General features: G+C 26.7%; 2 protein-coding genes across 2 annotated transcripts; both read left to right on the top strand.

Moving 5' to 3' along the window:
* The first annotated feature begins 2 nt into the window (after positions 1-2).
* On the top strand, positions 3-3,569 carry Pig-u (phosphatidylinositol glycan anchor biosynthesis class U). The gene is made up of 4 exons (XM_074240159.1): positions 3-361; positions 651-853; positions 2,426-3,179; positions 3,288-3,569. Exons 1-4 carry the CDS (start codon positions 229-231, stop codon positions 3,539-3,541), a joined length of 1,344 nt encoding a protein of 447 aa, XP_074096260.1. The 5' UTR covers positions 3-228; the 3' UTR covers positions 3,542-3,569.
* A 1,578-nt stretch (positions 3,570-5,147) lies between these two features.
* On the top strand, positions 5,148-6,790 carry LOC141525295 (retinal rod rhodopsin-sensitive cGMP 3',5'-cyclic phosphodiesterase subunit delta-like). The gene is made up of 4 exons (XM_074239720.1): positions 5,148-5,358; positions 6,061-6,123; positions 6,286-6,543; positions 6,636-6,790. The coding sequence occupies exons 1-4, from the start codon at positions 5,300-5,302 to the stop codon at positions 6,715-6,717; spliced, it is 462 nt and encodes a 153-aa protein (XP_074095821.1). The 5' UTR covers positions 5,148-5,299; the 3' UTR covers positions 6,718-6,790.
* The last annotated feature ends 5,104 nt before the right edge of the window (positions 6,791-11,894 follow it).

The following is an 11,894-nucleotide window of genomic DNA, read 5'->3' as shown; positions in this document are numbered from 1 at the left end:
TTTCTTTATTATTATCAAAGTTAACTAATTAATTTTATAATCAATTAATAAAAATAATAATGTTTGTAGACATTATTGTTAATGTTCTTCCAATATTATAAAATTCAAAGATATTTATCATAACAAATGATCATTTTGTAATGTGGACATTTTAGAGGTTATGAAATAAACAAACTGTCAAATTACTACAATAACATAACAACTTTAAATTAAAAAAATAAAATAAAAATGTTGTCACTTAAACAATTACTGTACTGTTCATTAGCGGGTGGAATACGTTTAATTTTAATGAACTCACAATTTCAAAAAATAATTAGTGACCGTGTTGAAATATCGACTGCTTTAAATTCGTGGAAAAGAGGTATGATTATTTTATAAAAATTAACTTAGCAGATAGTTGATAATTTTAAAAATTTTTGTGACAAATAAATTATGGCTAAAAAAAATTGGCATTTAGAAATTTTTAAAAAATAAAAATGCAATTTTTTGAAAATCATTTTTTGGAGCAAATTTATTTGTTAAAAAAAAAATTAAGAAATTGTCAAGTGACAGCTAACTTTAATGTCATGATTTTTCAATTTATCTGTCAAGTTACAATTAAGTATTTTTATTTTTTTATAATTAATTAATTAAATATTTTTATTTTTCAGTTACTGAAGGAGTGCATTTACATAATTTTGGAATTGATCCTTACAGCGGTGATTTATTCCACGAAACACCCATCGGACTGGTGTTTTTTACTTGGATTCTCAGATATTTGTCGTTCTGGTCAATCAGGATACTTTTTGTTGTTGCTGATTTATTAACGAGCTGGTTTTTATTTCAAACAGCACGGCATTATGTTAAAGAAGTGGTAATTTTTTTTTTTATTTAACACAAGTATAATTGCAGCTAACCTCCAAGAATTTTTTAAAAGCATCAATAGTTTAATTTTAATTAAATAATAATCAAATTGATAAATATTTGAAATTTCATAGATTTTTATAATGACATTAAATTTAGCTGTCATTTCAAAATTGTTTTAATTTTTTTTAACAAATAAATTATAGTAAAAAAAAAAATGATTAAAAAAATGGACTTGTAGAAATTTTAATAAATTAAAAATGCAATTTTTTAAAATTAATTTTTTTGTTAAAGAAAATTAAAAAATTGTCAAATAACAGCTAACTTTAATGTCATATTTTTATAAGAATTAAAATATGACAAAGAAAGTGTTGATGTAGAATTTAAAAAAAAAAACAGACATTGATTTAAAAATTTCTTGATTTCTTCTTGCTAGAATTTTCTTCGGATAAGAAATTTAAGGTAGTACCCTCGCCAGAGTCGTTTTCTTAGGATTTTTAAAAAATTTTGGCAGATTAATGTTCATATAATTCTGCATCGATTGACGCAATTTGAAAATTTTTGACCATCTAGTTTCAGAGATATTTAATTTCAAAGTTTGAGTTTTGAACGCTCTTATACATTACGGTATACGGAATATCCAAAAGTTTACCTACAAACATTTTTATATCTCAGAAACTTTTCTTAGGATCTTTTAAAAACTAGAGTAACGTTAACTAACAACTAAACAATTTTTTAAAAATAATTTCATTGATAATTACCACACAGTTTCACAAATATTTATTAATAAGTAATGAAAAATTTACTAGACTTTAGCCGAGGAAGGGATACGTTAATAAAGCTATGGCAACAACGCAAGTTTTGTGAGCCGCGAAAAAGTATGAGACGCGCATGCGCTGAAAAATTTGAAAAATTTAATGTACGTTAGGTGTAATATTATAGTTATTAATTTTATTTATTTAAAAAAATAACAATGATTATTTTATGAAAATAAGTATTTTTCTATATTTATTAAAAATTAAAAAAAGTTAACAATTTTAATATAATAATATATATTAATCTTTGATAAGTTATAAAAATAATAGTCAGATGAAATAATAAAAAATAGTAAAATTTAAAATTAGTTAATAAATCAACACAAAAAATTTAATTACTGATTTTTCTGAAAAAACAAAACATTACTGTCAATTATTTTTTTTTTTTCAGACATTGTAATTATATTTCCGAATAAATGTATGTAAATAAGTAAATAAACGCATGTATCAAAACAGAGATTAGTCTACAGCTGGTTCAAAAAACTACAGTGTAATTACTATAAAATATCTTAACGCTCATGCAGTGTTGCCAGACTTTTCAAACGATCAGTTTCTCGTTGGTGATTGGTTAAAATAAGTACATAAACAGCAAAAAGTTTTAGGATTTTTAATAATGACTCTCAAGTATATATACCGTTCACTAACATAAACTTTTGACTACGAAAGTCGCGAGGGTTCTACCTTAACATTAATAAATGATCATGTACGTGTCAAAAATTTTTTTTGTAACTCAAACTTTCATTCATGAATCATCACTTTGATTTCAGGAAAAAAGAGAAAAAGAAGCCAAAGAAATAAAGAAACCAGCTGAAGAATTATACACACCAATATCCAAGAACCCCACTGAAGAGTTATCATACACACCAATATCTAAAACAGCGACATCATCAGTATTTTACGTTCCAGCAGCGTACCTCTTCAACCCTTATATCGTCTTGAATTGTGTCGCGTTGACAACAACAGTATTCACAAACCTGCTTACATCTCTTGCTCTCTGTTTCATGATAAAGAAATACAAATTTGCAACCTGTTTGATAATATCTCTGTTAACATTACAAAATTTGTACCCTGCATCGTTGATTATCGCTGCTACAATATTTGTCGCCAAAGATGCTAAAACAAATCGCGAGACTGTGAAAGTTATTTTAACAATGGTGACACTATTTTTAACGATATTGTCGTCGTTTATTTATCTGTCTTATCACATAATGGGCAATTGGAATTTTATCAAAAACACAATGGGCTTCATACTAATAGTGCCCGATTTAAGACCAAATATTGGACTGTATTGGTATTTCTTCACTGAAATGTTTGAACATTTTCGTGGCTTGTTCATCGCATCATTTCAAATAAATGTTGGTCTGTTGTACGTCGTGCCATTGGCATTGAGATTACGCAATGATCCAATGTTGTTATCATTTGCTTATTTGGCAATAATAGCTATTTTTAAATCATATCCCAGCCTCGGAGATGTTGGATTTTACATAGCATTGTTACCAATGTGGCAACATTTGTTCCGACGTAAGTTAATAATAATAAAATATTTTTTAAGTAATATATTAATTTTTTTTTATAAAATAATAATGATTGATATAAAAGTTACAATTAATAATTAAAATTTGCTTACAGATACGCAGCAAGGATTCATAGTTGGTTGCTTCATGCTTTTTTGTACAGTTTTCGCGCCAACTGTTTGGCACCAATGGATCTACTCATGTTCGGCAAATGCAAACTTTTATTTTGGTGTAACACTCGCATTTGTTATCGCACAAATATTTGTATTGACTGATGTGTTATTTGCTAGTGTTAAACGTGAGCTTGCATTGAAAAGTGACATTCAAAATGAAATTAATGGAAATAATGCTAAACTTGTATTAGAATAATCTAATCTAATAATTACTAGAAATATTATTTGCCAAGATTTTTTATTTTATTTGTACTACTTTGTAAGTAACGCCTTGGAGGTACTAATTAATTAAAAGTATCTGTTCATTATTAGTCACTATTTTGATAATTTAAATCAAGATTAATGTAAAGAATTATTTTTTAATAGCGAAGAAATGTTAATAGCTGCTGGGGAATTAATCTAGGAATGTGGTTAGGAAAAATAAAACTTGGTTTCATTTTTAAAATAATAGTTTTGATAACTGTAGATGAAAATAGAAACAATTTTTTTTTTGTTGGAATTTATAGTTTTAAAATCTGGAAATTCAATACTGATAAAAAAAATAATTTGATTCAAAAGAAAAAATTTTGGACTGTGAGCACAATTAAAAGAATGCTCCCTCACAAAAATTAAGGGAGCAAGAAAAAAATCCAAATTTTTGGGGGATTTTCAACAGGCTGTAACTTATACAAAAATGTCTAGTTTTTGGATCTGAGTTTGAAATTTTTTTTTCAAAATTGTTTTCGAGTAATCTTAAAAAAATCACCGAAAAAAAAATTTTCAAAATTTTTTTGGTATTTTTTTTAATCTACGTAGAAAAAATTTTTTTGACTTAACCTTCATATGAATTGGATAACTTAGTTATTTAGCTTTAATTTGATTTTTTAAAAATCTCAATACGAGCATTTCTCACTGAGACATCGGTGTTTGAATGGAAAAAGATCATTTTGTCTTTGATTACCAATATCTCAGCAACCAATGATCGCACAGAAATTGTAAGGTTGGTTTTAAAAACTTGAATAAATTCTCTACAAGGATTGGCTATTAATTTTTGAAAAAAAAATTTTTTTTCGATCATTACATGAATTTGAAAAAGCAATCAAAAATGGGCTTATTTTGGTTTTTTGGAAAGTCAAGCGCCCAATCAAAAATATTGCGGAAACTACTAATGTTAAGTGTGCGTTTTACTGTTCAATATACCTACAAAAACCCTACGAAGTTTCAATTTAATCCAGCCAACCTTTTTTTCGCTTGATTAAATTTTTGAAAAAATTAAAGGAGCAAAAATTTCGCTCTAAAAAAGTCATGATTTGTATCAAAAATTTTTTTTTTCATTTTTCTCTTCATTCTGTATTAGTGACTTGGTAAATTTGAAAAAAAAAACAAAAAAAAAAAATTCGAAAATTTTTGGAGAGTGAAGATTCAATTTAGAATGCCATTGCCGAAGAAATGAAAAAATAATTTTTTTTCATTTTTTTGACCTTTAAAAATGAAAATAAAACTTTTGAATTCTTTCTTCTGATTGGGGACGCTGAAAATTTTTTCTTCTTCTACATTTAAAAGTTCTAAGGTGAAACAAAAATGAGATTTAGTCTAAAAACATATTAGAGGTTACATTTTCAATTTTTCACTCTAAAAACGAACAAAAGCTTATATTTTTCAAATTGAGATGAAAAAGCAAAAAAATTCATGAAACATTACATATATAGCTTCAAAATAAAAAAAAGTATCGATATTTTTTATTTTGAACTCAATTCCAATTTTTGTGGAATGAAGAACCAAAAATACCGTGATTTCATTGACTGGTGCTGCCTCTATACTTCCCGTATATCTACAAACAAAAGTCAGCACAGTGAAGCTACACGTGTTTTTTTGTAAATCATAACCAAGTGAATAATTTGATATGATTTTGAGTCCGTAAGAAAGGTTCTTCTTTGTTGAACCTACTTACTGTCTTACATTTCAATTTAGAACAATGGATACACCAATTACATCCTCTTCAGATTCAGAAACAATTTTGAGTGGATTTCAAATGTAAGTTTTGTTTTTATGTAGAAATTATTTTTTAGACATAACTTGTCATGGGTTATGGATTTAAAATAATAAAAATAATCAATGTCAAAAATTTTATTTCACATTAAATGCATGACATATGTCAATATATTAAAGTTAGCTGTCACTTGACAATTTTTTTATTTTTTTTTTTTTAAATTTGTTCTAAAAAATTATTTAAAAAAAAATTGCATTTTTAATCCACTATTATGATTTAGATAAAAAATATGAAAATATATCATGCAAGCAAACTATTCGTAACGTGATTGGTTAAATATATCATAAGCATGAAAATATATGCAAATTCCAAACTCAGGCGCACGCTTGCGCGCGCAAATTTGAATTCTAGTTTATTAAAATTTCTACATGTATATTTTTTTAATTATTTTATTTGCTATAATTTATTTGTTAAAGAAAATTGAAAAAAAATTGTGAAATGACAGCTAAATAATAATTTTTTTTTATAATAATATTAAAATTAACAGACACCTGTCAATTCTTTGGATTTTTATAACTAAATTATTATGAAAAAATTCCATAGCTGAAAATTGAAAAAAAAAAAAAAATTAAAATTGCAAATTTTTTGTATAATTAATTTATAATAAATATAAAAAATTATTATTAGGTGTTTGTTGACTTCAGTATAGTATTTTATTAAAAAATTTTTTTTAAATTTAATTACAGAAATTGGGTAAAAGTCCGTGACTCAGTGACTAAAGAAGTTTTATGGCAAGAAAATAATGACTTGTAAGTAATAATTGTTTTGTTAATAAAAAGTAAATTAACGCACAATCTGGCCGTTTAAAGTGGTTCAAAATCGCGCCTAAAGGAGTCGGTTACAAACATACAAACTTACAGGTGAAGCTAATAAAAAGCGTGTAAAAATTGTACATGATCTTTATATTTTAGGTCGGTTTCGGATGAAGAACATGAAGCGCATATTCCACTTCAAATATTCCAATGTAACGCCGTTAAACGAGAAATAAATTTTAGCTCTATTGAGAAATTGGAAAACTTGAAATTGAAACAGAGAGTACTTTTTAAAGGGCGCTGTCTGGAGGAGTGGAATTTTGAGTTTGGTGTTGTAATGCCGGGTTCCACTAATACTTGGGAAAGTGTAATTCTTGCCGCTCCAGAATGTGAAATGATGCCTGCAAGTTTTTTGAGGTTCGTTGTGAATGACTAATTATAATATATTCTACATAATTTTTAATTAAACTAATTTAATAATCTACGAAAATAATATTTTATTTTTACAGCGGAAATCTTATCATCGAAACAAAGTTTTTTGATCACAAATTACTAATAGCAACTAGCCACGTACGTCTTTTCTATGATTAAATTACAATAAGAATTCAAGATTTTGTGTAAATATTTGTTGTTTGAAATAAAAATTTGTATTATTAAGTAAAAATAGATTTTCATCAGTCTTGTTGGAATCTTGAACAAATCTTATCAATATTCTGATAAGTAACGTAAAGTATTCAGAATTTGAACACTAATGTTGAAGCAAATGAAGTATTCTAACTTTTGCTCTAAGCAGTAGTTTCTTCATTCACATGTAATAAGCTTTAAAAAGAATTTAAAATCTCTATTGAACAAAAATTAAATTTTTAAACAAATTTACAAAATCGGGATTTTAAACTTCCCGCCATGAAAATTAAAAATTTTCAAAAATCAGGATTTTTAACTTCCCGCCAAAAAATTAAAAATTTTCAAAAATCGAGAAGTTATTGTTTTTACCCCGTTTTCCGAAAATCGAGTTTTCATCAGGTCTTGACGTTTTGAGGTCCTAGGAAGCTTCCCTGACTATTCCCGCGATGGTGTCTGTATGTCTGTATGTATGTATGAATGTATGTGTGTATGTATGTAAACCTCTCATAACTTTTGAACGGCTTGGCCGATTTGATCGCAGTTGGTGTTATTTGAAAGGGCTTGACCAAACTTAGATTTTGAATACAATTTGGACCGATTCCGACCGGTAGATTTTGAGGAATCTTAAAAAAACTACGAAAAAAAATTTTTTCAAATCAAGTTTTTTTTGAATAACTTTTAAACGGCTCGATTGATCAATTCCAAAAACTAATCAGTTCTTAACATTGAAAAACCACGCCGATCGCTACCAAGCCGGTCAAAATCGGTTGATTCGTTCGTGAGTTATCGTTGACGAAAGAAATCAAATAAAAGCGTTTTTTTCGAATTACACCGAAACTTCCGGTCATATCAATTTGTGTTTAAAAATGTATCATAGAATTTGAAAAACTGCGTCGAATGCCGCTAACTGCGTGAAAATCGGTTCATTCATTCAAAAGTTATTGCGGTTTGAAAATTCAAAAAATAATGCTTTATTAAACTTCTATCAGACTTTTGAGCTCGAAGAGCTCAAAATTACATGAAAATTATATTTTTGAGCTCTTTGAGTTCAAAAACGTAATAAGCGCAATTTCGAGCGCTTAATTACGAAAGTAGCGGGAAGTTGCAGGGATGGCCTTCAGGGTCAACCGTTTTCCTAATTTTTTTTTTCATGCAGTAAATGTTTACATTGAAAACCAAACTTTCTATCTTTTTCTAATTATCACAACAGGATGTTAAAAGTACCTGTAATTTCTCATACAATAATAAAAACAAATTGAATAGTGAGTGATTCAGCAGTCCGATATTATAAATACACTTCTAAATAAATATTTAGCTTTCAGTTGAATAAATTTATCTGTTATTTAATAAAATTATGTTACTTATTTTTTTTAAGTGTTTCAAATTGAGTACATTAATTTTTAATAATGTCTAGAATCATGACAATTGAAGTAAATATTTTTTTATTAATAATCATAATGAGTTTAGTGGTAAAATGTGAATCAGAAAAACCAGTAATAAATTTAACACCAGGTGATATTATCAAAGTATCATATTTGAAAAAAAATTCAAACGTCGTTTATGACAATTTATTGGAAAACTCAAAAACTCCGATCACGAGTGTAAATATATCAGGAAAACCAGAATTGATAATTTATGATGTTATTCATTTTAATGAAATAAAGTTACTTTATTATCAACCATTTTATATTGAAGGAATTATACCGAAGAAAAGAAAAAAGATTTTTCAGCAGTACGGAGAAAAATTATCGTTTGATGATATGGCGGATGACTCGAAAAAAAACAAGAAATACTATCGATATGAACTGATAACATTATGTTATCATCTTCAAAAACGTGAACTACCGTTTAATTATGGCGATGAATTAACGAAGAAACCGTTGAAATTCATAAAATATAATAGAGATAGTAGGATTGACGATTTCAATAGATTATTCATTTCTAATTCTTCTGCTGTGGTGGTAAGGTTTAATGATCCATCGATACGTTTTCTAAATAGGGCGACAATCAGAAGAGGAAAAAGAAAAGTCAATCTATCTCCACAGCTTCATTATTTAACGTCAATTACCACTGGAAATTGTTTATATCAGGTAAAGTAGCTGAAAACTTACTATATTTTGAAAAAGAAAAGGTTAAAAAAAAATAAATTAGAGGAAGAAATCTGAAAAATTGCAATTTTGAGCGCTTAAGGTAGTACCCTCGCCAGAGTAGTTTTCTTAGGATTTTTTAAAAATTTTGGCAGATTAATGTTCATATAATTCTGCATCGATTGGCGCAATTTGAAAATTTTTGACCATCTAGTTTCGGAGATATTTAATTTCAAAGTTTGAGTTTTGAACGCTTCTATACGTTACGGTATACGGGATATCCAAAAGTTTACCTACAAACATTTTTATTTCTCAGAAACTTTTCTTAGGATCTTTTTAAAAAACTAGAGTAACGTTAACTAACAACTAAAGAATTTTTAAAAAATAATTTCATTGATAATTACCACACAGTTTCACAAATATTTATTAATAAGTAATGAAAAATTTACCAGACTTTAGTCGAGGAAGGGATACGTTAATAAAGCTATGGCAACAACGCAAGTTTTGTGAGCCGCGAAAAAAGTATGAGACGCGCACGCGCTGAAAAATTTGAAAAGTTTAATGTACGTCAGGTGTAATATTATAGTTATTAATTTTATTTATTTAAAAAAAAAAATAACAATGATTATTTTATGAAAATAAGTATTTTTCTATATTTATTAAAAATTCAAAAAAGTTAACAATTTTAATATAATAATATATATTAATCTTTGATAAGTTATAAAAATAATAGTCAGATGAAATAATAAAAAATAGTAAAGTTTAAAATCAGTTAATAAATCAACACAAAAAATTTAATTACTGATTTTTCTGAAAAGACAAAACAATATTGTCAATTATTTTTTTTTTCAGACATTGTAATTATATTTCCGAATAAATGTATGTAAATGAATAAATAAACGCATGTATCAAAACAGAGATTAGTCTACAGCTAGTCCAAAAAACTACAGTGTAATTACTATAAAATATCTTAACGCTCATGCAGTGTTGCCAGACTTTTCAAACGATCAGTTTCTCGTTCGTGATTGGCTAAAATAAACACATAAACAGCAAAAAGTTTTGGACTTTTCAATAATAAACTTCAATCATAAACTTTTGACTACGGAAGTCGCGAAGGTTCTACCTTAATTATGAAAGTAGCGGGAAGTTGCAGGGTTGGCTTTCAGGGTCAACCGTTTGCCTAATTTTTTTTCGTAGTTTTTTTGAGATTTCTCAAAATTTTTGGTCTGAATTTAAGTCAAATTCAAATTATCAATTGTTTAAAATTAATCTAAAAAAATCAAACAATTTTTTTTAGATTAATTTTTATTTAGATTTATTTTTTTTCCAGCTTGCTAGTTATCAGCAGATTAATCATAACAGACCAAATAATCGTAAAGTAAAAAAAATGAGAGCTCTTCGTCAATTTAAAAGTGTTACTCCTTTAAAATCAATGAATAATAATTCAACTTTTGAAAATTTAGTGAAGAAGTATATAAATGAAAAAAATAATGAGTACGACAATGAAACGATTGACTTGATAAAAGTTATTAACAGCAAAGAGATCTGGGCGAGTATACAAAACGAATTTAAAAATGATGTCGCAACAAAAATGGAGTTCAAATTGCTACCTTCATCATTTGGAAGAAACAATCAATATTATAATAATAATAATAATAAAAAAAAAAAAGATGAGTTATTATATGACAAATGTAACAGTACAGAAAATTTACAGCCTGGTTATACAATTAATATAACACATTTAAACAGCCGTAAAATTGAAATAATTGACAGTATACTTGCTGATCAATCACATATCTTGAAGAAAAGTTTAAATAACTCAAAAACTGGAGTCAAAATATCCAAGTGCTTAGAGTTTGGAGAACTAGCTTCTTATGAAGAATCTTTTGAAATTCAAGAACTGAACAGTTCGAAAAACTTAAGACTCCTTCGTAATTTCAACGGTATTAATTATGGAATTGATGAAAAATTTATCAATGACGATCATATGTTTGTATTATTACAAGTCTGCAAGTTTGCAAGTGTATCGTATGTTAATTTAACATCAACCGAAATAGTTGACTTGAACACTTTACTTGAAGTAAAAAAGTATATTTTTATAAATAAAGATGTTTTGTTTTACAATTTGAAGAAAAATGAAACACATTATATATCATCGATTTTTAAAGGCGATTGTCTATATCAGGTTTGAAATAAATACTGAATAAATCGTTGAAAAAAAAGCGTGGGGTGCATGGGTCAGTTGATATAAATATTCTATTGACAGACACGAGCAGAGTGATTATCATTTTTATAATATCTTAAAAAGCACCTCACGCTTTTTTTAAAATAAAATACATTTTTTTTTCTTTACACTATTATTAATTTATATTTCTTTAAATTTTTAACAATATTCGTAATTTAAATTTATTAAAACTTATTTTCTATTTTTTTAGTTCGGTTTTCTATAAAAAGCGTGTTTTTTAGTTTTTTTAAACTATTATTTATTTTTTACTTTTTAGTTTGGTTTATTTATAATAGCTTGTTTTTTTTCGAGTTTTTTTAAACTATTATATGCTTTGTTGAATTAAAAATTCTCTTTGGTGTTCGAAAATTTGTTAATATTAGATAAATCGGCTGAAGATAATGGTTGGAAATAAAAATTTCTGCCTTATCGGCAATATATGAAAATTATATAAATTAACAAAAATCTTATTTTGCAAATTGAAAAATGGAATAATTTTATCAAACTAGTGTATTGTCATCGGTCCTCGATAAATCTACAAAGTTTGAACGAAATCTGGCCGTTTAAAGTTGGCCAAAGTCGCGCCTAAAGGAGTCGGTTACAAACATACAAACATACAGGTGAAGCTAAAATAAAGCGTGTAAAAATGAGATTATTTCTTTTAAAAAATTTACTTATCAGAACTGGAGATAATTAAAGATTAAAATATAAAAAAGAATTACTGCATCTTTTGTAAAAAAAATTTTTTTTTTCAAATCATATTTCATTACAAAAATACTTCAATGCACATCAAATGGCTCATAGTTGCGCAAGTCAAAACATCAACAGCAAAT

This window comes from Cotesia typhae, unplaced genomic scaffold, assembly GCF_013202065.1.
Source record: "Cotesia typhae breed Kobodo isofemale line unplaced genomic scaffold, CoteBio_Ctyphae contig_26, whole genome shotgun sequence".
Lineage (NCBI taxonomy): Eukaryota > Metazoa > Arthropoda > Insecta > Hymenoptera > Braconidae > Cotesia > Cotesia typhae.
The sequence above is the reverse complement of the archived record's forward strand: the minus strand, read 5'-3'. Positions and strand labels throughout refer to the sequence as shown.